Source organism: Sebastes umbrosus, chromosome 14 (genome assembly GCF_015220745.1).
Source record: "Sebastes umbrosus isolate fSebUmb1 chromosome 14, fSebUmb1.pri, whole genome shotgun sequence".
NCBI classification, from domain to species: Eukaryota; Metazoa; Chordata; class Actinopteri; order Perciformes; family Sebastidae; genus Sebastes; species Sebastes umbrosus.
In genome coordinates, this window is record NC_051282.1 from 23,459,451 (window position 1) to 23,486,503 (window position 27,053).

General features: G+C 42.1%; 2 protein-coding genes across 6 annotated transcripts in view; one reads left to right on the forward strand and one right to left on the reverse strand.

Moving 5' to 3' along the window:
* Positions 1–27,053, reverse strand: part of olfm2a (olfactomedin 2a) — a 70,958-nt gene that overhangs the window by 31,715 nt on the left and 12,190 nt on the right. The window contains exon 1 of one of the 2 annotated variants that reach the window (XM_037791379.1): positions 1,845–2,257. The exons of the other annotated variant lie outside the window; for it this stretch is intronic. Within the exon in view, the coding sequence (XP_037647307.1) occupies positions 1,845–1,988 (144 nt within the window). The 5' untranslated portion in view covers positions 1,989–2,257. Of the gene's footprint in view, positions 1–1,844; positions 2,258–27,053 lie in introns of those variants that run through there. 2 annotated transcript variants of the gene reach the window in all.
* Positions 1–27,053, forward strand: part of rdh8a (retinol dehydrogenase 8a) — a 182,031-nt gene that overhangs the window by 23,064 nt on the left and 131,914 nt on the right. The gene's annotated exons all lie outside the window — the stretch shown is intronic.

Here is a 27,053-nt window from a genome sequence, read left to right on the forward strand (position 1 = left end):
GGCATGTCTGTAAAGGGGAGACTCGTGGGTACCCATAGAACCCATTTTCATTCACATATCTTGAAGTCAGAGGTCAAGTGACCCCTTTGAAAATGGCCATGACAGTTTTTCCTAAGCTAGTATGACATAGTTGATACCAATGGATTTTTTAGATTTTCTAGTTTCATATGATACCAGTATCTTCACTCTAGCTTTAAAACTGAGCCCACTATAACCCCCGAAAGATCGATTGTGTTCATGCATTAAAGAAATTAGTGGCACTAAATCAAATTTGCATTAACGCATTATTGTCGCATTAACGTTGACAGCCCTAATCGCAATATATTGAATCGTTACTCCTGTATCATGATACGTATCGCCAGATTCTTGCCAATCCACAGCCCTACTTCCAGTCACAAGTGTTGATTAGAATGAGTTTACTGAGAAGAAACATTTTTATTCAACCCCTTGACCCTAATTAGGATAAACCGGAATAGAAAATAAATGGATGGCTTATCCAGGCTATAACCCCTCGGGGGGGAAAGGTGGGTGTTCAATAGGATTATACAGTTTAGCGCTGTAAATAATTCAAACATGCCTTGCTCTCTGACATTCTTACAGAGATTAGATCATGATTTGATGTTGTACTCAAAAATTACCTGCTGAGATATGTACACGTTGTAGGACAGATTTAGGAGCAAAATGGATTTTCGCTAGATGCTTGACATTTTCACAAAAGGTGCTTATATGCCTTTTTCTAAAAAAAAACAAAAAAACATTTGAACCCGACACCTCACTGCAACATTAAGGAGACATAAAGCGGGAAGACTGACGTTCTAACAAACCATTATAAATTATAAAGCTCTTCTTCAAACAGATGGACCTTCACCCCTGAGACTGGAATGTCTAAACATACTCAGGGTACATATTAAAACACACACACACACATATCCAGATGGCCGCAGGTCTCTTGGGATGTTCAATTTCATTCAATCATTTCAACAGAACAAGGCTTAATGGGTAAGGTGCCATAAAAACACACTCAAGATAGAGGCAAAGGCAGCCATTAACCGCTGATGAATCAGAAAATATCTAATTTATTCGTCTGCCGGGTTATTTCTCATTGTCTGACTTACCTCCCATTAACACGCTGACACAGGCAGACACATAAAACTTGTGTGCGAGCATTAAACGGAAGAGAAACTCACATTAAAATATAAAACCGTAGCAAAAAACTTCAGCAAAGTTACAAAACGCCCTCTCTGTACCTCTGACCTCCCTACAGGGGAGAGGAGGATTGAGAGGATTTTGAGACAAACAGAGCGAGGGAGAAATAAGACATTGTCTCAACCTCCCCGTCTTCCCCATCACCTCTGAATCCGAACGCCATCCTTCCTTCCCACCCTGGAGGTGACTGACAGATGGGATCAGCCCGAACATCACTCAGCAGCAGCTCTCTACCTCCCGTCACCCTGGCAAAAAACATATGATTTACCGCGGCCGCTCACACTGCGCCCTCCGCCGCTCGCCGTCACTCACAAAGCCCCACAATTCAGCATCATTATACTTAATGTGACTCACACACACCAACATGTGCATCATTCACGTTTGGTTGAAACATTGCTCTCACATGCATGTCTGCCTCCATCATCTCTCTCTTATTAATACATCATAGCCCCTTGAGACAGACTCCCATCTGTATGTCCCTCTGTGAAACCACTCTGTAGTTAAAACTCAGTATCTTTCCATTTCTGTCGTCTGCTGTGTCACTCTCTTTCATCTCTTACTTTCTCACATTCACAGCGAGAGCATGCACGGACAAATACAGTGCACTTGCAACAAAAAAAAAAGGAAGTCATACGCACGCTGACAATCCTCTCCGAGGTGCCCCCTCTGGAGATGGTGGTCCCGTTGAGTCCCACCAGAGAGGGCAGAGTCTGAGACATCCAGTTGGTCACCATGGCCATGGTGCTGAGCACCGCCCCGATCTTTAGCATGGGGACGCTCATGTTTGCTCCCCGTGGGGCCCCCCGGCGCAAACGGCCCTACAGCCGGCCCTACCCTGCCCTGCCCTGGACCTCCTCGGCTCCAGTCACTCTGCTCCAGACAGCCCAGGCAGGGAACCGGCCAGTCAGCTTCTGCCTCAGCCCGCCGAGCACCAGAGCTGGTGAAGCACAGTCACCAGACTCACACACCACTGGCTCAGTCAGAGGGACAGCCAGAGACCGGGTAGAGGAGAGCAGCTCACATCCAACAGCATCACGCTGGAGTCGTCCCTCTCAGAGTGAACTGCCTCAGCCTCACCCCCTCCCTCCCTCTCTCTCTCTCTCCCTCTCTCTCTCCCCTCTCTTCCTCAAGATGCAGAGCTGCGCATTGGCTACCTCCCTGTCTCAACCCCTCCCTTTCAGCCTTTGCTCTGTTCTTTGCCAGCCCTGTTTTGCATGCATGTATCCATTCTTTTCACTTTCTCTGACATTTGGCTGTTCGTTTATGACTCACATCTTGATGTGTGTGTCTGTGTCACGTACACATTTCTGCTTTCAGAGGGCTGATCTGTGCTCTCAATGTTATGTGGCATCCCGGGCACAGTAAACTGTCCTCATCACACGCTCTGTATACTGGATGGAGGGATTTAAGGTTGGACAGGGACTCGTGAGAGGAGACATGGGCAGCGAGGTATTAATGTGGGAGAGATCCAGGTGCTGCTGCCCACGGCTGCTTCTGACAGCTCATCTGTCATTCTGCTTCATGACATATCCTAAATCAGCCTGTAGCTCGCACTTTTACAGTATCTTACCGACTCCACTCTGCCTGAGGCGTAACCATATCACCATCTTCACTTACATGTCTTCTTGACACTCACTGCCTGACACTTGCTGTTGCTTATGCTCTGAAACTAGAGCACAAGGTCAGATTCGGCTGATGATCGAATTGACATAAATGATGGAATAGATTAAAGCTGTCAAAACACCTTGAATGTGATATGAACTGATAAATAAATCATGGATTTGTTGTTAACTGGTTGATTTAGCATGCTTTCCTTAAATAAGGGGGATTGCATGTTATTTTTCAAGTGGTGGTGCTTAAAGACCTTTTCAAACTAGACAGCTTTCATTATTGATCTGTTGATTATTTTCTCGATTAATTGATTAGTTGTTTGGTCTCTAAAATGTCAGAAAATAGGGAAAAATGTCCATCCCAGTTTCTCGAAGTCCAAGATGATGTCTTTAAATAGTCCAAAACCCAAAGAGGTTCAGTTTAACATGATACACTGTAAAACAGAGAACAGCAGGAAATCTCCATATTTGAGAGGCTGAAAACAGCATTTGTTTTTGCATGGAAAATTACTTTTAACGATAATCGATTATTAAAATTATTTTTATGTCGATAGACTAGTCGAATAGTCGACTAATCATTGCAGCTCTAAACATAAACAATTAGGGCTTCCCCCTCTTAGTCGATTAGGCGACTAATCGGTCGTTTTGGTAAAATTTCTTTAGTCGATTAGTGTTTTTTTTAATGTCTTTTTCATGCTGAATGACTTATTTCCAAGAAACGTCTGAGCACATCTCTGGTAACACGAGATTTAAAGTGGTGCTTTTCTGTGATTCTTTGTGGAGAAACTCAGTTTTGCAGATCTGTTGATTAAATCAACTAATCAATTCATCGAGGACAGGGTTGGGCGATATGACGGTTTTGGCAAGAAATTTGGCAATACCATTTCCACTGGAGGAGCTATTCTCGCTTGATTTTGAGATCCTTGCATGATCACGTGATACAGCAAGATCTCGCTGCCCCCAACCAACTCAAGAGGAGGAAGAACTCAGGTTACATGATATGAGTTAAGTCTTTTTTTCTTTTGCTGTATTCTAAAATACAAATTTATGATTTTTATATCACTGACTGAAGTCAAGCTGGTTATATTTGCACCTGTTAACCTTAAAACCTGTAACAGTTGTTCACAGGAATCTTAAAGCTTACATTTTGAAAGAATTTAGTCCTAGTCGAGGACTCTAACACTAAATGGGCCCCTTTGTATTTCCTGTTGTAATGTATGTTAATGCAGTATAGCTGACAGGAACTTGGAAGTAAACCAAGGCGGTTGCCCTAGCAACATAATGGCAATGAAAAGGTCTATAATGCAAATGTCTTTAGCTTTTCAGCACAGTCAGGTAAGCCAGTGTCAGATATCATACCGATCACTTCGCTGCCTATTTTAATGTCATTTCACCTCAGGGACTTCGCCTCGAGCCTGTCAGGATGGATTTAAGACGTGTTTTGAAGTTTAGAGTAGAGTCTGCGAGTCATAACTGTCTGATTTTGCCACTCACTCACTTCTACCGCAATGGCCCAGATGAAATGAGAGGTTTTTGAAACCGGAGGGTGTATCAGATTTCCCCTTAAAGCTTGAGGCCTCTCCTCGCAACAGTTTCCGGCAAGATGCTGGCTCGCTGGCAGTGTCATTTTACGCCCTAAACAACCATGAATAATGATGACAGAACGGCCTACTCAGACAAAACGGCCAGGTCATCTCCTTTCCGTGCCTGCTTCCTGCTCTGCTGACTTATTCAGTTTGTCAGCCATGGATGGGCTCCCTTCCCCACACAGTCACATTGGGTGAGTGATACGGCCTCCTCTGTGTGGGGTGTAACTGTGAAGTGATATGAGAAGAGACAGCTTTCTGAGTCCCGTCCAAAAAATGTCAGTCCTCCTCAGCTGCACCTGCTGGCTCCCACATCAGCATCTCTCCCTCTATTTCTTCAGCAAGACTGACCCCGTGTGGTTACCAGAGGAAGTGCACTCAATACGCTGCCTCTCTAGGGCGAGCCACTGCATGTCATTTGTTGTTGTGCTACAGTGAAACCGGTGACAGGTAGTTGTCACTTTATGTGTCAAGGAGATGTGAGGGAGCATGTGGCAGCGCTGTTTCGAATCACACTGACAGAGATTTTAGAAAAAGGTTCCATGCAAAATAGTAAACACACTCACAAACACACTGCTGCTTTTTAGAAGGGTTACGCCATGTCCAGGGTAATGCTGGAAATAGACTGGAGCCAAGTGAATACATCACATATATCATCTGATTTGAGCTGCAGCTAACGATTATTTTCATTGTCAATGAATTTGTTGATTATTTTCTCGATTAATCGATTAGTTTTTTTGTCAGAAAATTTAAAAAAATGTCTTTCAGTGTTTCCCAAAGCCCAAGATGACGTCCTCAAATGTCTGGTTTTGTCCGCAACTCAAAGACATTCAGTTTACTGTCATAGAGGAGTAAAAAAAACAGAAAATATTCACATTTAAGAAGCTGGAATCAGAGAATTTTGACTTTTTCTTTCTTAAAAAATTACTCAAACGGAATTGATTATCAAAATAGTTGACAATTACTTTAATAGTTCATGACTAATTGATTAATCGTTGCAGCTCTACATCTGATAACATTTCACAGGTGATTCCTTATAGAGCTTTAATAGTTGGTCTCTGATATGTCTATAGTTAAACAAGAAATCAATCAAAATAATGTGAAAATTAGTAATTTATAATGAAATGATATTAACATGCTTGCAAGATTTGTGTGGGTGAGGAAACCTATGCTTTGTAATGTATCATATATATTTCCTTTTGTCTAAAGAGAATGCAGTACTCATCAGATTCACTGGGTGGCAGCAAAGATTTAAACATGGACGTCCTTTATCCTTGTATCTGTATTTAACCGAGCTCCCGTACTCCTCAAATCAAACCTGGTACCGAAGTAAGAGGGCTGACTGCAAAAGAAAAATCATTCAAGATGGTGCATGGATAATTAATGAGACCACCCACCCCATGTACCACTGTGGCCACTGTGCAAGGAGTAAGCTGGACAATCTACTGCGAGTAGAAATCCATGCAGCACATTGATATCTTGAATTTTCCTTCAATGGTCACTGTTTGACTGCCTAAAATGCTGAATAAATGCCTTATGCCAATGGACACTAAACACACACACATTACTCTAAACTGTTGAGGACTCTATTTGATATAATGCATTCCCCCAGCCCAGTGGTTCTCAACCTTTTTCATGTGAAGGACCCCTAAATTTGATAAGATTTTGCTTCAGGGACCTCCATCTGAAAATATTTTGGTTCTTAGATTAAGATGATTAAAACCAGATTTATAGTTGTCAATTACATAACCATGGAGAAAGTGAAACCTATGATCAGAGTAGTTACTCTTATGACTCTTACTCACATTGGACTCCCTTCTACAGGGAATTAAATAAACTATTCCCCATTAATCTGGGGACTCCCTCTAGAACCCCTGGTTGAGAACCACCTCGTCCACAACTACATGCCTGTCCACAACCTTAACTGAAAACAAATTTTAACAGAGCTTTAAGGACTATTTGATGATGACGTAGGAGAAGCCAGAATTGGTCCTCACAAAGTTGGAAGCCGTTATAGTGGGCGCTGGTAGAGGCCATGTGTGTGTAACTCTTTTTAGGTTTTGCTTTCTAATGAACTCAGAATAATAAAACAAGCTTTCACGATCACAAAATAGCTATTTTCTGATCTCAAAATAACCCAATTGGGCTTGTTGTGATCATTAAATGAGTGGGTGCAAAATTCTGATATCTAATAATCATCAATTGTCAGCAGACATAAAGCAGTCTGAGCTAGTTATGTTGTTTACCACATTTGGCATGAGCAGATAACAGCTTCTAAAGCCTGCAGCTGCAACTGAACAGAGTTCCTGACATATAATAGTCTTTGTACAATAGTAGTCAATATAGAGACCAAATTAGACACATGCTACTTTATTATTCCTGTAATATCACTATAGGGACTCTGGTCATGCTAGTATAGATTAAAATACAGTGACTTTTAAGGGTGAGAATCACCAGAGATACGATATTATCACGATACTTAAGTCACGATCCGATCTTATTGCGATTTTAAACATTATGCGATCTGCTGAATATTGCAATAAGATATATTGCGATATATTACCTTTTTTCAACTGCAAATTATGCAGTTTGTCAACATCTGTTTTATCTAATAAGATGCAGTTTTCACTCTGTTAGGTTTAGATACCTGTATCTTTACTCAAGCTTTAAGACTCTGAGCCTTCTGGAAGACAGAATATCGGCCATCGGATTGTTAAGAGGTTGATGATACAATATTGCCACGCAAAATATCGCAATACTATGCTATATAAATTTTTCCCCCACCCCTAGTGACTTTAGATTAAGACTCTCCCATTTCTTCAGATAAAAGATCATTACCACATCAAAATAAAACCTTAAAGGCAACTGTATGTATTTTCCCCAGCCCTCTTTATTCTCTCTTTTCTTTAGCTTACATTCTGATTTTGTAATTTCAGTGTAAACGACTCTATTCTCTCTCTAGTTTGATGGCAAATGCAATGCATAGAGAACTGATAACTTTTATTCATTTGTGCCACAATGTATCCTCATACAACAGTTCGTATGACATCTTACGAAAAGTTATTCATCATTTTTTGTGCATTTTCCTGTAAATATCCAGCAACACCTGACACACATGTCAAGTTCCGCTCCAGTTTTTGTTAAAATAAACTTCTGTCTTCACAGGAAACAACTTGGTTCGGTTTAGGCAACAAAACTACTTGGTTAGATTTAGGAAACGATTGTGGTTTGGGTTAAAGTAACTCTGGAGGTGGCGTTAAGTATGGAAGATAAGTGACAAATAAATCAACGTTGACTTCTGGTTTCACGACGGGTACAAACACCAATCTCCTGGGGCGAAAGTCTGGTGTTTTTTAACCCACCCATCCACCCCGACCTCCTTCGTGATGTTTGTTGCTCTTTATACTTCCTTGTTATGTGGATTACATACAAATTGATTTTGTGGTATATATACGAGTTACAGTGCATCACTTTTCTTATAGGTATAGCTACGAAAGGGTGTATGAGAACAGCCTGTGTGCCAAAAACAAAAGTGTGCATGCTTCACCTGCTGAATGTATAATAACCGAAGCCATAGAGGCCGCCATCAGACACCTTCCACACATCACATCTTCTCTCAGAGGTTTTCACCGCTGTGCCCTTTTCTTCTATTTCAAGGCGTCTTATCATCCGAGCCCATTGTTAATAACTTATGTATTTGCTTTACTCACGTAGAGCGGAGTGCACTTTCAGACTTGAAATTCCTCTCACAGAGTGCAGGTCAGATGCCATCTTTTGTAAAGTGATGGACCAAATAAAGGAAGGGGAACAATGAGTATCATGAGGACAATCTGCCATACCTCAAAGAGTTCCAGGCTCTGCCAATCAACTGTCTAATCACAGAGTCTGTTGGCAGAACAAGCTTTCATTAAATATTAGCGAGAGAGGAAGTCAGCCATTTAACCTGTATTAATTTAATCCCTTTTCATTAATTTTCACAGCCATTCCTCATAATTTCCACTCTAATAATTGGCCAGCCTCATTTTCGCTGCTGGTCTGCTGTGTCATTATCTCCAACTCTCTGTCGCTCTCTTTTGTTCTCCTTCTCTGTGAATTTTATTTAGCCTTTAACTCCTCTCACTCTGTGTTGTCTCTCTCAGCCCCTCTGGCAATGAGAAAAAATGGCATCATATCATGTGTTTCTCCTTTACCCTGCATGTGTCTGAGCTTCTACTATTTCTGTCCTGAGCTCACACACTTCTGATCGTAGCTGTCTCTTGTTGCATGCCTGGACCCAGATTTGCATGACATACTGTAGTTTAGGGCTGAAAAAATATGTAATTGTGATTATTTTGACTGATTTCGCAATTGTGATATGATTTGCGATATTAGAGGGAATGATAATATTTACATCATTATTCTCATTTTCATTGAAAAACATATTAAAATGATAATGGTGTGATTTGTGCGGTGATCTGTACCAAGTAAAGATGTTTTCTTAAGTCTGTAGAATATGATGTGTAGGACAGGTCATCTCTGCAGCACCACAGTATTTAATTTAAAAATATATTTGGAAAAACATTTCACCTTTTGAACTAAAATTTCAATAGGCCATATTGCGATTTCGATAAAATTGATTAATTGTGCAGCCCTACAGTAGATTAGGGGTGTTGCAATATACCGGTATTGCCAATGACTGTGATATTTATAAAATTAAATATTGATATTGTGTTAATAATACAAATATGATAATATTGTGTAAATAATCCAGCGCCTCTTAAATGGTTACAGACTCTCTCTCTAACACCCTTCACTCGTATTTTGAGTGTAATTCATTTGCCAAAAAATGCACAATAAACAAAGCTAAAGATGAATTTGACGGATAGCATTGTTATTTTTATTCTTTCAAACAATTTCTATAGATATCGTAATAATGTTGTTAGCGTGAATTCTTTTGGCCACTATAATCGTCTAGTGAAAATGTGATATTGCGACTAAGGCAACTAACGATTATTTTAATTGTTGATTAATCTGTTGATTACTTTCTCGATTAATTGATTAGTTGTCAACTATTAAATCAATCGCTAACTATTTTGATAAACAATTAATTGACATTTTTCACAATTTTCTGACATTTTATAGACCAAACAATTGATCAATCGACAAAATAATCAACAGATTAATGGAAAATGAAAATAATCGTTAGTTGCTGCCTTGGGTGTTTGGTCTATAAAATGTCAGAAAATGGTGAAAAATGTCGATCAGTGTTTCCCAAAGCCCAAGATGACGTCCTCAAATGTCTTGTTTTGTCCACAACTCAAAGATATTCAGTTTACTGTCATATAGGAGTAAATAAACCAGAAAATATTCACATTTAAGAAGCTGCGATCAGAGAATTTAGTTTATTTTTCTTAAACTACTCAAACCGATTAATCGATTATCAAAATAATTGCAGATTAATTTAACAATTGACTACTAATCGATTAATTGTTGCAGCCCTACTGTTGATACAACACTGTGAAACATCTACATGCACACATGTTGTGCAGCTTCTTCCGCATAAACATGCCAACATGGCCTTGTGTTTTATCATAAATAAAAAAAAACAATCCACTCTGCTCCTAGCCTGTGGGCGTGTGCTCTATAAAGGGCATTTGTAATCAGATCAAACAGTGAAAATGGCCACCAACTGCAGAAATGGCAGCATTTGTGCAACACCCATGGATGGCAGTAGAGCGCTGCAAAGCCCCGAGGTCACAGGGATGAGCTCTGGGTGAGATAACAATACAGGGGAGCAGAAAACGCCATTCTCACTGTGAGCACACGGCTACAGATTCACAGCTGAAATCCAGGACCAAATTACACCTCAGCTAATTACACAGACCTCCTTCACAGTGATGCAGAGCGGTTTTGACTGAGGCAGCACACAAACAGAGCCCCCGCCTGAGCTCTGAAAGACGCCGGAGTCATCCGGCTCTAAGAATACTGGCTATTTTTCTGAGTCATAATTCATTAATTAGATGATGGACATGGAGGCCCACCGCCTTCTAAATATATCAGGATCAAAATCAGCTTAAACAAAGCGTGACCTCATTACCATGGCAACTATTTAAATGGCATAAAGAGGCTGTACCCCAGGGTTGAGGCAGGCACACACAGTGGTGTGCTTTCAACATGGAGTGTTTAATCTATTAACGGCTCCTGTGGGCCTTTGATTAAGGAAACTCATCTGGGCTTTTACGTTTTATAGTAGCGACTGAGACCTCGGGAGGATTACAGAGTACACATGCATCGACCCCTGCATGCATAAAGTGCAGAGAACACATCCTATCGAGTTGAATATGTTCAATAATTCAAGCGGTGAGCGTTCACCACAAATGAAGTATCTCTGTCCCACTCCGACCACAGAGGCGATTGGCAGTATATAAATCATGATGCGATAAAAACTAGTCGATAACCTTGGCATGTTCAGCTTGCATCAGCACAGTTTAGGCACTATAATCTCCAATAAATGTGTCCATTTCTGCGTGCATGTGTTTACATATGCATGCATGGGTTTATTTGTGTGTGTCAAAGCCTCTCCGTGTTTGTGTCCACTTGCATGAGCCGCGCTTTCTCTCCACTGAGCCGTCCACAATACCCTCTAATGGTGGTTGCCACAGTGTTGAGAGAGAGGCCCGATTGAGCTGTGACATGCACGTAATATACAGTATCTCGGTCACTACTGTATGAAACAAACGTAAAGAACAAAACAGCCCAATACTGCTTAACTACAATAATGTTTGTTAACAGGTGAAAATCTGTCCTTCCAGTGGGAACACGTGAGAAAGAAAATCAATACAGTGAGTGTGTCTGCCTGGCTGTATTGACTGTAACACACCTACAGTATCCTGTGGTGAGTTCATCCATTGTCCTTACAGTATAGCCTTTATAGCCCATCTAATCAACCCACTGTGAAGACAACAATCATAATATATCACAAGGCAAGACTGCAGATCTGAGACCAGGACACGCACCAGGCCTCTTAACCTCTGCTGTTCTCAATATGCTCAAAAAGTATAGTGAAAATGTTTTTACATCAGTATTGATAATCTATTGTTTGATCGAGTATGGATATTCTTTATTTTTTATTAAAGGTACAGTGTGTAGGATTTGGCAGCATCTAGTGGTGTTGTGTGCAGATTGCAACCAACTGAGTGCACCTCCACTCACTCCTCCTTTTCCAAAACTGCGGTAACGTGAACCGCCAAGTGCAAAACCGCGGTAACGCCGTTCTCCTCGCTCAGAAGCCATCCTTACCATAATAACACTACTGTAGGAGCAAAAGAAGTCAGACTGCGGGTGGCGGTAGCATGGTTTTACATTCTGCGGCTCACGTTACCGCAGTTTCACAAGCGTGTCTGAGAACTACGGTGGCCTTCAGGTAACATAAAAACGTGAAAGTCTCTCTCTAGAGCCAGTGTTTGGTTCGTCCATTCTGGGCTACAGTAGAAATATGGCGGAGCCACATGGCGGACTCCGTGAAGAGGACCCGCCACCTATGTCGATATGAAGGGCTCATTCTAAACGAACGAAAACACAACGATTCTTAGTTTCAGGTGATTATACACTAATGAAAACAGTTATGAATATTTTATTCCATTTTTGCTAATAGATCCCCCAAAATGTTACACACTGTTCCTTTAAGATTTTGAAGCAAATATTCAAACCCAGATCAACATTTCTTTAGAATTGCACCATTACACACAAGATGGACAATTGCAAGTGTCTTTTACAATAGTTTTATGTTTCCCCAAAATCTAGCAGCCACTCAACCTGCCTTTTAATGACCCACCAGAGGGACAGAAACTGTTGAAGTTCTTTTCCCAAGCAAACATGACATTGGAGAAATCCTCGTTCAGTGTATTTCTTCCTAGAAGTGTCATGAATATATTGCTAGAAGATCCATTCAAATTTTATTCATATACGGATTGATTGCTCCTGATTGCTCCCTTGATTACAATCCCAACAGCCCATGGGGGCTTGTGCATTATTATTTGTAGGGTATTTGGTATGAATGAACAGTATATGGTTGAATATATCAGGTAGCTCAATCAGGGACAAGCAGGGCGCCACATTTTAGCTTTGAGGCTTGCTAAAGAAAAGGCCTGATCAAAGCTATAGACGAGAAACTACATGCGGCAATCAGCTGCCATGCATTCTGCAGCGCAGCTTGGCTCTACATCCACTGTTCTGCACCTACTTATGCCAGCAGTACCAGCTGAATAAGACCCAGTGCTGCACTTCCTGTGTTAAATGTGCCCAGTTGAATTGCCCCCGCGCATGCATTCACACACACGCACAATTACTATGATCATTTCCTGACTACATGACCTGATTACCAACAGTACTCAGCGTTTTCCTGATCCAATAGCAGAAAGCCACCACCACATCCTGACCTTTTCTCCCAACTAGCTAATCAAACATTCCCTCTGTTGCATAGGGAAAGATATTCCTGTAAATGGAGTAATTACCGACGGCAAATTGGGAGTCTTCAGCCCGACAGAAAGAAAGGTAGCTGAGGCTCATAGAAAGCCTGCTAATTGAGACCCCCCCTCCCATGGCCATCCGCCTCTTCAAAACGCCCTTCACCGAACTCGTGGTGCTGGCCTTGCCACTATCAGCCACAATAATTGAGTTTTTTTTTCATCCAGATGGTAACTTGATTTCTGCTGAGTGCTGGAAACCTCATCTTTTCCTTCAAATAGCGGCTAATAAACACTTCTGTTTTGGCATGCTAATATTTAGACATCTGTATAGACGGGTTTCTGTGCAACGTCATCACGAAGAAAAGCAGAAAGCACGCCATGTCTAGCCGAGCCAAGCTCCGAGGCAGAGATGACAAGGAGTTATTGTGCAGTAAAACGCACCAACCACAGAAAAGGTTGAAAATGTTTAATATTCAGAGGGGATCACATGTCTTTGATAAAAACTGAAGGAGATTATGGATCCAGACCTGATGGGCAAAAGCATTCTAATCACACAGCACAAGCAGAGCAGCGGGCGGTCATGGCGAGCTGTCATCCTCCACAGATCGATGAAAATGATCAATAACAGAATGATCGACCCACAATCTAATGAAATAATTATATATATTTTGCAACTATGCCTTAAAACTTAAGAGTGATGCAAGACTTTGTAACGGCTGTAAATTGACTGTAACGTTACACGACTATGGCGGGGGAAAGCTCACGCCGGTATGCCGTAACGTTACATTTTGAAGGGAAGATGTCTGGTAGTCTGTCGGGGCACCCGCTCCTCCTCCCCCGCGGTCACAACGACAAGCAGCCGTGGAAGCTAACATTTGTTTAAATTGAATCGGACATGTCTGCAATTTTGATAAAATAGAATATTGACTTTTGGCGTTACGTTTCCGACTTGAGGCTAAATGTTCACCTGCCCGACATACAAAGAGCTATTGTGCGACTAATTGTAATAATAACCAGACCAAAATCCAAGTCTCAATTTTATATTAACGTTATACCTGTTGAGGAATCGCTGAGGAAAATGTGTCTGGCGGCGGCCATCACTCACGTAACTTGATCTCCGACCGGAGTGTCAACCAGACCCTGGTCTCCCAAGTCAAATCACACTTATGTCTGATCCAACGTCATAACAGGTGATAATATTAAACAAATCTCATACTAATACGGTGGTCGGACTCTGCAGGGGTCAAGTATAGTCAACAAGAATGTACAAACAATACGAAATCTACGTTAATTACAACGGCTGCCAAAGCTGTTTTGCCCCCTGAATGCGCACGCACCAAGTAATGTTTGTCTACAAGAAACCTGTCTTTAGAATATTACTGTTGCTGCTGAGAGCATTTTTAATACAGCATCTGCACTGCTGGAGTTGTTCCATTGTCTTATTACTGTGCCAGCAAAGTGCCTTGTTTCATTAATTATATTTATATACACCTGCAGAAGAGATCTGATCGGAGATGCCTTGTTAGATGACTAAAGAGGCAACCAGTGGACAAGACTGCGTTTTCTCATTTGGTCTGTCTGAGTCATTGTTTACAAATGTCACAGAGTGAAGGTATCACCGTGAGCTAACCACCGTGGTGGGTTACACAAGAGGAAAATAAGCCAAAGAATAAGACGAGAGATAAGACAAAAGGGTAATAGAAGAGAGTGTGATGTTTAGGAGAGGCAGAGAGAGTCAGCGAGAGAAACCGATAAAGAGAGAAAAGGATGGGTGATGCATTCGAAACTCCCTGAGGTGATGAATTTACATCTTGTCTGTTTTCTGCCACGTCTGCAACAGCGAAACTAACAGGACCAGAGAGGAGCGGTGATATCCTGCCAATTACAGTCTGCTTGACTGAGAGTTTGCAGCAGCCAATTGTGGAGGAAAATCTTCTAATGCTCTCTCTCTGCGCTCGACATGGTCAGGAAGCAAACAATGACCAGAACCCATCAGCTATAACCGTATATCGGTAATGAAGGGACAGAACCAGCCCGCAGTCTCGAGTCCAGCTCCTTTTGTCAGAGCTCACACTGAGGCCTCCATTTGTATCCTCTGTCTTCAGGTCATTAATGCTCAGAGAAGCTGTAACATTTAATTAGGGACACATTATTAGTGCAACACAGGCACAGTGTGCAGTGGAGAGAAATCCCCAAACAGCCCCTAACTGAATATTAAATTTACAGCCACATGGAGTTATGGGCAAAAAATGGTTCGGAGAAACTTGTAGATAAACAAATTAGCTTGTGTGCTTTTATGGAGTTTTGCCGTTGCTGGTGGGACAGAGGAGAAATAATGATTAGTATAAATAAACAGTCTTGTGTTAGTTCCTCCAACAGCCCGACGACGACTCCAGCCATGTAATCTGCTGCATTGTCACAATGAGGAGCCGATTCGGCGATTAAACAAACAAACAGACAGGAAAATGTCAACAAACTTGAGAAAATGAGTGTACAGAGCAGAAACGAGATGTTGAATATTATATTTGGTGGAGTTAGCCGAGTGTGAGATGAGAAGTATTGTGAGTGGGAACGTGTTGGTGGGAGGAAAGAGGAGATGTAGAGGCCCTAATGGTAAAGAGTGGCCTTATAGAGTCCGCTAGTGCTTCACCACAGGGGGTCACATTGGATCATCGGGCTGGATCTCTCAGCAACAGACGCAGTGTTAAGCAGTTACTCGGCAATAAACTGTATGGTGAATGTAGTGACATGGACCATATTTACACGACGGCTATTTTGCTCTTACGTCAGGATCTCTGGAAATTAGACCGCTACATAGCTATTGTGAAGTAGTGGTCCAAACATTTGAGTTGTACCCCAGCTAAGTGTTGACCAAGGCCTATGGAAAGGAGGCTGGGTCACGCGTCATCAACGCGTCATGTTTGGGGGTACAACACATGCGCAGTAAGATCTGGCCTGCACTCGCCGAAATTGAGCCAATCGCAACGCACGACCGCAGCTTCAGTTACACTGCGCATGTGTTATACCCCGTACCCCAAGACCCATGTCCGCCCGTGACCCAGCCTCCTTTCCATAGGCCTTGGCGTTGACCCGCTGTCATATGGTGCCTTCAAATAGGGTCATGTTTACCGTGTTCACGAGAAGAGTCCATATGAACGCCCCCCTCTTGTGTTATTCACGACCTCGCAAGTGGAGAGTTTCTGAAAGCTCTGAGTTTACGAGTTGTGACGCGTTTGTTGACGTTGTCAGTATGGGCGAAGTAATAAGTTAATATATTGAAATTTTAGTCGTATACTGTTTTTTTTAAATTTTATAATATTTCTGAGGAAAATGTTGATACTCCCAATCCCATCTTTTTCCTCTGTCATTATTGCCTTTGCATTTCCCGCATTGTTACCCGCTTACTAGCTTGCTCAGTTGTTAGCGTCTGTGGCTTCTAGATGCCGACAGTAACATTAATATTGCCGTTGCTTATCAGTGGTGTTCTCACGACTTAACCACTTGAATCCCAAGCATATTGTGTACACAACTTCCCATGTTGCAAACACAAGGTCACAAGATACATTTGAGGGCACCGATACTAACTTAATATATCCAACTAATAGGCCTTCAAGCTGGTGATGTCTCCTCTGACACAATAGTTTAACATCGACACTGCAAGCCAGGGCACCGATTCCTTATGACAACTTTAGCTGGCAAGTTAGCTACTTGCAAACGTAACTTAGCTGATACAGGTGGTCTCTCTTTCAACATTGTGGATGCAACCTTCAATCCAGTTGCTGCATCCCTTTGTTTGGATTATTTTGGGGATCTTTACAGATGTATCTGTCCACATTTGATTGCTTCAACACTTAGCTGTTCTACACAAGTCAAATGTTTGGACCATTTCACCATAGCCTTATAGCGGTCTGACTAGTTTCCAGAGATCCTTCGCATCCTGAGCTAAGAGCAAATGAATACGGTCCATGTCCTGCATTACCATCTCAATTCAGCTCTCCTCCCCAAAAAATGTGAATTACATTGTAGGATGTTGAGAATGCGTGTTTCTGTGAGGGGTTACACACAGACAAACAGCTGCTGTGTGTGTGTGTGGATTTCTATAAACAGTGTGTCTGCAGGATTCCAGTTGATGCAGGATGTCGTGCAGCCGTGCTCTTCACTCTGAGCACGACGCAGATCTATGCCGCTTAATGATGATATCTGTGAGTGCAGCCTGGGAGATGCGATATCAGAAAGGCCATCCCTTCCTTGCATTAATATTCCGTGCAGCACGAGGAGAGAACGGGAGATGATTTTCCCCCTTAAGGAGGCGCTTCCTTTGCTAATCGTTAACATAAATATTTTCATTTGCTGTCTTTAAGACATGGCAGTCTGCTCATTCCTCCCGGGACACATCATTGTTGACTATTGCCTGATTGCCTCTGGTAAAATGGACAGGAATGAATTGAAAATAAGATCCAACCTCTAAGCGTGGGAGATTAGAATGACAGAAATACCCTTTAATAATGAGCTTGAGAGGGTGACACATTGTGGGGACATTTCTGCCACCCGCAGATTAAATCACTAATTTGAATTTTAATGACACCTGTGCAAGGTCCCCTTCTGCACAGCCACCGTGTGTTGGCGTTAATTTGAAAAGGCTTATATATAAGGAGGACTCTACACTCTTGCGGTCCATAACAATCTGACAATTTTTAATTTTCTTATTCTCCATTTAGTGGCACTTCCCTGAATCAACAGATTATACCCACACACAGTGTAAATTAATTCACATTTAATAGTCTTGTTTTTATAAGATCAACACAGAACATACCGAGTAGAAAAATGCGCCTGACAAGTGAGAAGCACTCCTGAAGCAGATCTCTGCACCAGCCTCTCTGCATGCTGTTGCTTTAACTGAGAGGAGTGAGAGATGAGAGCCGGGCCTGAGAGGACCAGTAGCCTGAGGCACTACGGCTTAAAGAGAGAGACCTCTCCTGAATACCTATTCATCACATCGCCATTAGTGTGGCCGAAGCACTCAGCTCTGCTGCTCAAAAATATAACGAGGATCACTGCATCAGATTCCATAGCATCGTCTGACATGATAGCACCATCACTGTTGGTATACTCAACTGTATACAGCTGAGTAGAGTTGGGTCGATTTCTGGATTTGACGGTCCGGTTTGACGTATGAGCTTACACCGGTTTGATTTTATGCCAACCGGCTGAACAGACATTTGTTGTTATGACACATTCTGGCAAATTAAAAAGTAGCCGTCATCAGCAACCTGTGCTGACAGCGTCACGGCGCAAATTCCAGCTTGTATTGCATTAATAATAAGCAATAGGACAACGTGATTAACTTAATATTATGTCTGCGGTCTAACGGAGCCACTAGTGTCTGACAGGCTCTGTGCAATTTACTGCAGAGCCGAGGCTGGTGACTTCGACATAACACTGGTGTTGTGTCGAGTACTGTTTCCCGTCTATATGTGTCTCCCCCTACCTAAACCTGAACCAACCCTTATCCCTAACCCTAACTGCCGAGGGGGGGCGCTAGTATTTTAACAGGAGGGAAACTATTCGACGGGGGAACAGACTTCAACATAACACCGGCAACATGAAGGAGATACATTTCAGTAGAGGTGGGAGGGGGGCGAGGCGCACTGCGCTCAATGTGTTTGTTTACTAGAAAGTTCATGGCTGTATTCGAAAACTGCATACTATATACTACTGACGAGGCAGTATGCAGAATGCAGTATGCAATGGTTAAAGCGATGTATTTTGCAGTGCTAGACCAGGCTTTAGCCTTTAAACCAGCTCTTAAAGCACTGGACAAAAAAAACAAACTCGTACCACTATTGCAATAATATCGAAAAATACAACTTTGATTTTGTTGTTTATGTTATGTTTGTTTACTTTATAAGATACTGCATTGTTTAAACAATTTATTCTAACAGCTCATAATGAAGTCAGACAAACGGGATCATCAACAAGGGGAGACGGTAAATATAAAACATTGCTTGATAAAATTTACGTTACTCAAACTGCTTTTTCAGTTACAGTAACAAAACAGTGGACTGATATCCTTACAAATATTGGAGTGATGTTAAAAAGGGTCATGTTGTCTCAGCAGCTTTCTCTCTGCCCTGTCAGAGGTTTTTTATTTCCTTCACCTCTTCCCTCGCCACTTCCTGCTGCTCTGTAGGCGGTCTGTGAGCGTCACTGGCCCGCAGGCGATTGTGGAGCTTTTCACCTCCAAAAAGACAGATGAACAAAGGTTCTCTGTGATTTATAATGGACATTTATGTTGTGATATTTAAACAAACTATTCGTCAACAAGTGTTCACGAGAAGAGTTCATATGAACGCCCCCCTCTTGTGGTATTCACAACCTCGTAAGTGGAAAGATTCTGAAAGCTCAGAGTTCACGAGTTGTGACGTGTTTGTTGTCGTTGTCAGAAATGGCGGAGGCCATGGAAGTAAATTTTTCGGTGCACAATAAGTTAAAATATTGTGATTTTAGTCGTATATTATTTTACTTCGTAATTATATAATATGTATGAGGAAAATGTTGAAATTCCCAACGGCCTCATCTTTTTTCCTCTGTGATGTCTTTGCATTTCCTGCATTATGTTACCCACTTGCTAGCTTGCTAAATTGTTAACCTCTATGGCTATTAGACGTCGACAGTAACGTTGATATTGCCCCTGTTTAGCAGCAGTGTTCTTCACGACTTAACCACTTAAACGCCAAGCATATGTGTACACGACTTCCCATGTTGTAAACACAAGCTCACGAGTTTCATTTGAAGGCTTTATTATCAAACCGGTTTGAAATTTTTCTTCTCATCTTGTGATGCAACAAGATGCAGACATACAGTGTATATATATATCTTGCTACGATGCACACAAGCTGAATAGTAAATAAACAAGTGCACACTCTAATCATCATGAGAGCAGGGTTTTTTTTATCAGAGCATGACGTTTCTCCCCCCCCTCCTACTGAAATGCCACTTTACATCATTTTCGTCTCTCATCTTGTCTGTCAACACTTCATCCTTTCTTCCCGCCGCTTCCTGTGTCTCTCTCTCGCGCGGCGAACGACAGGATGCACATGCCATTGTTTTTGTCACGGTCGCGGCCGTATTGATTAAGCGATGTGGAGCTAATTAAAGACAATGTGAAAGGAGTGTCGGTGCCAGTGAGGGGAACAAAATCACGGTGACGGAGCGATGGGCCCCTAATTATTATTCTCCTTTTGGTTAGGATGGGAGAGATAATAACCCTGCAGGCACAGTCGGCAGGCACACGCTCTGTCTATTTCTCCCTCTATCCCTGCCCGCAATCTCCAATTTTCATTTCCAGCAACTCTGCTCTGTCTTTTCCTCTCTCTATCTCTCTCTCACTTTGCAACCACGCTGCCCTGCTCAGCTACTCCACTGGGCACTAATTCAAACCCAGTCCACATCCTCTCACTTTGTACTCTCTGACACTGCCCACCAACCCTGATCACCACAGCATCTTCACTTCACAGCACCTGTCTACAGCTGAATACATGCCACACATGCACGGTGTATGCAGGGGGTTTATTTGTAAATCCTTTTTAAAACACTTTCCTTAGCTGTACTTGATGCTGCACAGTAACATCATTTACATACACATATGCATACCCATTGCCAAGAGTATTACTAAGGGCTTTTTTTTAAGAGTATAGAAAAAATACATTTTGTTGTTTGTACAGGCTGTCTTTGAGCGTCTGAGGCTGCGGATTATTGAAAAAAAGGTGAAAAATGTTGCAGGCGAGTTCAAGGCCTTTCTTTCAAGAAAAGCAATGTTTTGTTTGTGCACTCCAAAAAAATAATGAAAAAGGCATAATGCTGGATACACACAGGAGGACTCGCTCACAAGAAAAGTTCCATTCCACTGATGTGCTTATCTAAATCCTTCTGATCTATGAAAAATTAATGCAAAAGTCAGCGCGTTACATCATTTCCCACCAATTTAGTGCAACCCATCAAAGCTGGATCAAACCTCTTTCGGTAAATGTCATCAACGCTACTCCATTTTTCTTTTTCTTCAGTATGATACTGAGTCCCCTACTTGTGCCTCCTACTTCCAGATGTGGCGTATTACACACTGCTGCTGTATCTGTGTGTGTTTTGTAGACTTGGAGGAATCCCAGGGGTTTAGAATCAGGCGGCATAATGTAATGTAAGCTGGTGTTCCTTCCACTGGAGCATCTTGTTATCTCCTCTCTCCTACATGTAGTGTCTCTATCAAAGGGCCTCTCTACCTTGCTCACCGTGGGGCTGCAGAGAGAGCAGCTCTGCCAGCCTGCTTGATATGCAGCGGCGTCTGGTGGCTGCCGGGCTCCCACGCCTCCCTGACTGGAGCCTTTAAGCCTTGGCGCAGTCAGAGAGAGAGCCTCCCCTCATCAATGGCCCTACTGAGTGGCTGTGACAGTGCCACGCGGAAAACACATCGATTAAATGGTTCCTCTTGCTACCCGCTTCTGCCGCGGCGCACAGCACTCATCCTTCATTCCCCCCAAAATGAAAGCCCTGCAATTGAGTTAGCTTTCAACATGGGAGGCAGTGCTGTCACACTCGCACATGGCTGCGAGGAGAGAATACTCCGGAATAAAAGTAGCATGTGAAATGGGAGGAGGGGGAGACAAAAACGGATAAAAGAGGCGTAGTACAGTCTGAGGAGTTCAACCGAGATTTACATTTTTATCACCTTTCATTCAATGTCAATTGCTGCTACAGCTTTACATAACATCAATGTCAGCAATCTGTAACTAAAGCTGTGGTAGGCAGGTTGGAGCAAATAGGATTTAAAAAAAAATATTCTTATAAAATGGTCACTATATCCTGACAGTAGTGCAGGAGACAGGTAATCTGAAAAAAAAATCATGTGCCTCCTAATGGGATGTGCAAGATTTCACAGACCGGAGGAAAGCAACCAATCAGAGTTGAGCTGGAGGCTGGAGGCATCTCTGAGCAGCTGTCAATCACTCGCAAACTCCGATCAAACGGTCAAACTAGGCAGCACTGATCAAATATGAATCAATATTCTGTTACTGTAATGCCTATTTCTCACATAAAATGTGTTCAGAAACATATTGTAGCAGTTGCGTAAATATAAACGATGCAACTGGGGCCAAGAAGCTGTCAGGGGCCCAAAAATCACCTTCCTACACTGTCCACTCTGAATCCGTTATATGCACTTCTGTTACGTCATGTAAACAAACCACGTAGGCTACCTATCAGCTGTACGCTCGAGATCAGACTGGAGACGTAACCACTTATCTTCCTTCGCTTGTTCTGTTTTAAATCTCATATGTTGGAAAATGCGCACCTACTGTAATTTGTGTCGGTGAGAACAACGGGTGACTGAGTAGAGGGCAGGCTGTTAATTTAGCGTCGATAAATTTGGCACTCCGGTTGCTGTCCGCGGTGCTGATCTAAGGCTGGTTTGCAGTATGGGAGTTGCATGGTGAGCCTCTCCATGGTGGCATAGCAATTGTCTGGAGTGGTTGTGTGTGTACGTGCTTGTGCGCGCATGAGCTTGCTCTTGTGTTTGGGGCGAGGGCTAAAAACAAACATTTGCACTGGGTCCAATCACAATTATGTTACGCTGTTGTATTTTAGTGTACAGTTTAGCTGTAAAATTAGAAAGTTTGTGACCCGGCCGCCATGTTGAGATCAGTTGAGGAAATACCAAGCACCGCCCACTGGCCAGATCAAACATTCTCATTTTACAGTTAAACCGTACACTACAAGATGTTTGTGAAAACATTTGAGGTGAGAAATAGGCATTACAGTAACAGAATATTGATTCATATTTGATCAGCGCTGCCTAGTTTGACTGTTTGCGAGTGATTGACAGCTGCCTCCGTTGAATGAACCACAGTCTCCCGTCATCGGCTAGATTTTTTAAAGCCTGAATACAGAGCCATGAGGAGGTGCAGAAGTCTGGTTTTCTCTAAGAGTACTTGAATTACAAAATGCTGAAAGGTTATCATGGAATTTTTGCCCAAAGATGCCAAAACTATTCTGCCTACTGCCGCTTTAACTTGAAGAGAAAACTGTGCTGATGCTGAATGAATTCGACATAAAAACCAAACCTTTTCTTAAAGGAAAACAAGATTTCCCGGGAGTACTGTATGCCGTCCAGCCATGTGATCGAGCAGGTGGAGGCAGGATTCTGTGTCTGGTGTTTGAGAATGCATAACGCTCTCTGATACGGGATGTGTGTGTCTCGTGATAAAAGCGAAGAGATGTGAAAAAGAGCACCGTTCAAGTAGCAGCTTGCCCAATCTGCTCAGTCTTATGAAAGCTTTTGTATCGGAGCGGGAAGAGAGGAGCTCTAGGCGCAACAGCCATATTTATATTCCAATCTTCTACACAGAAACCCACATTGCCAGGCTCATAAAAGATTCATCGAGCAGGGGGAAAGCAAGGTCGTACAGAAAACTGGTCAGGAGGTGCCTATGCTGCAATGCAAAAAAAGAGCAGATGGACGCAAAAAAAAAATCATTGGGCGAGTCCCACGGTGGCAGTTACTAGGGTGACGTGTGTTGTTGCCCTTATTAGCGGTGTCCAGCGTTGACCAGATGATCTGCGCTCTAATTGGCATCTGTCACTCATACCATAACCTGCGACAGGATCAACAGCCTCAGCCATGTTTGGTGGTATCGATTCAATGCGTTGTTTGGCTCTTTGTCTGCTGTGGATCCCGTCGCTGACATGTTTGTGAACTAGAGAGCAAAGGGTAGACGGAGACAACCGTGTGTGTGTGTGTGTGTGTGTGTGTGTGTGTGTGTGTGTGTGTGTGTGAATAGAGAGACGGCGTGTGCGCGTGCATGTGTGTGCCTGTTCTGGGTGTTGTCAGAGAAATGTCACTCTTGCTTAGAGTCACTGACATAAACCTCTGGGAGTCCTGCACCCTCCAGCACACTCACACAAAAAGGAAAGAGAGAAAGTGGGGGGGAGAGAATGCGATATAGGGATGATATTCACCCCACCAGTCAAGCTGATCCCTCCATACACCGTTGACAGCAGGCATACAAATAACATCCTATATATTATATGAGCACACAGGGTATTTTGAGACATTATTCATCAGTCATTGTGAAATTGTCTGGAAGAAAGAATTAGGGGTCAAAGGGGGACACATGTAAATCCTTTTCTTTCCTCCCGCATTTATAACAAGTAATCAGTCCCTGAGTGTACAGATGGCTGCTGGTTAGCTGCCAGGTTAACCATGTCTGTATAAATGAGAACGCGCTTAACAACTGTATTCAGTGCTCAGTCCCAAAAGACCTTAAAGACCTTTTCTAATGACGATTATGAGCCGCCCTGGAGTCAGCCGGCTCAGTCCATGGGATCGTTAATGGTCATTTTAGTTCAGCAGGCCGCTGGGTTTTCAACAAGACAGAAAACAGCAACAGAGGTCATTTAGAGCCCACACAACCCCGGAGCATGAGGAGTGGTCAGTCTGTGGCTCTGGATGAGTAAGTGGTCATTTAAAGCACAGACTAAATATCAAGGTTACCAGACTTTACTATCCGACTTTGACAATCCCGTTTTGAAGCGAGAGTGTCCCCAGTTCTCTGTAATATCTGCAAAATACTCAAATTCCCACGTATGATTTCAAAGCTTTAAAAAAAATCTGAATCAAGTAAGGGATCTGGTTTTGTCTGTAGGAGTGTCAATCAGTGGGGAGTGTGTAGGTGAAAAATAAGACTGGTGAATATGCAAAAGACCTTTTATTTGCATAAAAGATCTGAGTTTGCGTCTCTGCAGAGGTTCGACAAACTGGTTCGTATTTCTGGGTACATTGCTATATCAAAAACCATAATGACCCTCCACGTTGGCTACCTTATTCCCTCTAATAGTTTCCCGTAAGTCTGGCCTGTTCTATCTGCACTATCTAGTCGATCAGGTCAATAATGCAATGCCAGAATGTTTTGACGTTAACCCTTCTATGTCAGCATATTGTACAGAGGTTATATATGTATCTTTACAGTGGTCAACATAGACCTGTAAGTGTAGCATTTTTCAACCACAAATGTCTTATACATTATATTATAGCCTGCAGTTTTCTTTCTTTTTTTAAACCAGTTCAGTGCCCATTCGGAGCACGTGCCCATCCAGAACGGGCCAATTGCTTGGCTTCCGGACGTTCTGCTTGCAGCGTTGTTGAGAATCGCAGTATGACTGCTTGCACCTATCAAGTGTGAAGTTAATTGGATGAACAGTTCTCGAGATATGCAAAGGGGTGTCATACATACATATGCAGACAGACAGACAGAGATTCCTCCCTTTATAACTACTACAGCACTACCTATGGCGCCAAAAGGCACCAAATTTGCCATGGTCACTCAGACTCCACCAAATACTATTTCAACCGCCAAATGTCGTCGCAAAAGCAAAAAACGTTTAGGAGACATGATAATTTTTGTAATATAAGCCTTTCCCACTGCATTTGAGCTAACTTTGAGGGCCAACTGTAGCAAAATTGTATGGAACACCAAAAATCCAAAACAGTAACTTTTCCTGGCTTGATCCAAAGATGTTTGTACCAAATTTTAGACAATTGCTCAAAATGTGTAGGAGTAGTAGCAAAAAATCTGATTTGGACTTGGGCTGCACGATTATGGCCAAAATGATAATCACAATTATTTTGATCAATATTGAGATCACTATTATTTATCACAATTATTTATTGATTTTACAGACAATATACAATATTTAATGGCACTTTCACATTTAAATAAACAGAGCATTGTTTTCACTTCCATGCTGTGCTACTTAAGTCGAGGTTCATAGGTTGTAGGCCGAAATGCAAAGTTAATTTTTATAGCGTCACCATCTAGTCAAATTGCACCACATTCGACAGTGTACTCTATTGGGTCCCCAGCAATACACCTGCCAAGTGTGAAGTCGATCAAATGAGCAGTTCTCGAGATATGCGAAGGAAATACAGAACGGCATACAGAGATTCCTCGCTTTATAGTTAGATACTGTATGGAGTTAAAGTACCAGTGAAATGGAAGTAAGAGCATCTTTAGCTTCTGTACTGTGATGTATCTCACAGTGAAACAGGATATTTGAGCGGTGTACAGTTACAAGAGGGATTTAAATCAAATCCTTCACATTTGATTGGACCGCTTAAAAGTTGGCGGGCTTAGAGTATAGTGCGATACCTCCCTGATAAAAGTTCAGATTGATGGATGGATGTTATGATATTATTGGTTGGCACTAGGGTTGTGAAGTTTGATGGTACATACCATGCAACAGTAGAAATGTGTTCACCTGTAGAGATTTGGCAATACCGTTTCCACCGCAGTAGCAATTTTCACGTGATTTTGTGATCTTGCGATATCGCAATCTCGCTGCCTCGCAAAGTGAAGTTGTAAATACAGAGCAGCTGGAGGCCTCCCAACTCTGAGGAAGAACTCTGGTTACGTGATGACCAGACATTTGCACACTGTAGTTTATTTTGACAGTGTATTGTCATCTGTTTTTAATTACAAGCTGAACAAAATGCTGCAGGAAAAAGTCAAGTCTTTTTCTTTTCTTTTGGTGTAGCCTTGAATACAAATAGTTTAGATTTTTATATCACTGGCTGAAGTCAGGCTGGTATTTATTAGCAACTTAAAACCCTGAACACGTCCGAGTCTTTTGTTTGAGAGTCTTTTGTTTGTAACTCAAGTGTTGTCTAATGTGTGACAGTTAATATTGTTTGTATAGAAATTCCAAATAAAAGAAGAAAATAATAAAATGTGGTGAAATACAGTATAGATTTTAAACCATTTCTTAGCTGAATTTACAGAACAATTACTGTATTGTTGTATATTACATATACTGTGATAGAGGATTTTGGCCCACCTTTATTTGGAACTAGCTTACATAAACACACATCATATTTTGTTTTACAGGAAGAAAAGATTATTTGATTTTGATATAAAAATACGAAGAAATTTACTTTTTGTCATTTTTCTTTGCATATATTGTTAAATAGGTGCACGATATGACCGGGGGGTGATCTGAAAGGGTTAAAAATGTCCACAGTTTTGTTTGTTTCGGGTAGGGCTGTGCAATTAATTGAATTTCAATTACGATTTTGACTTCCAAAGATTATGAAAACAAGATAATCGAGATAAAACGTTTATTGTGCCGCATTTTGTTTCACAATGACGCTCGCGTTTTGT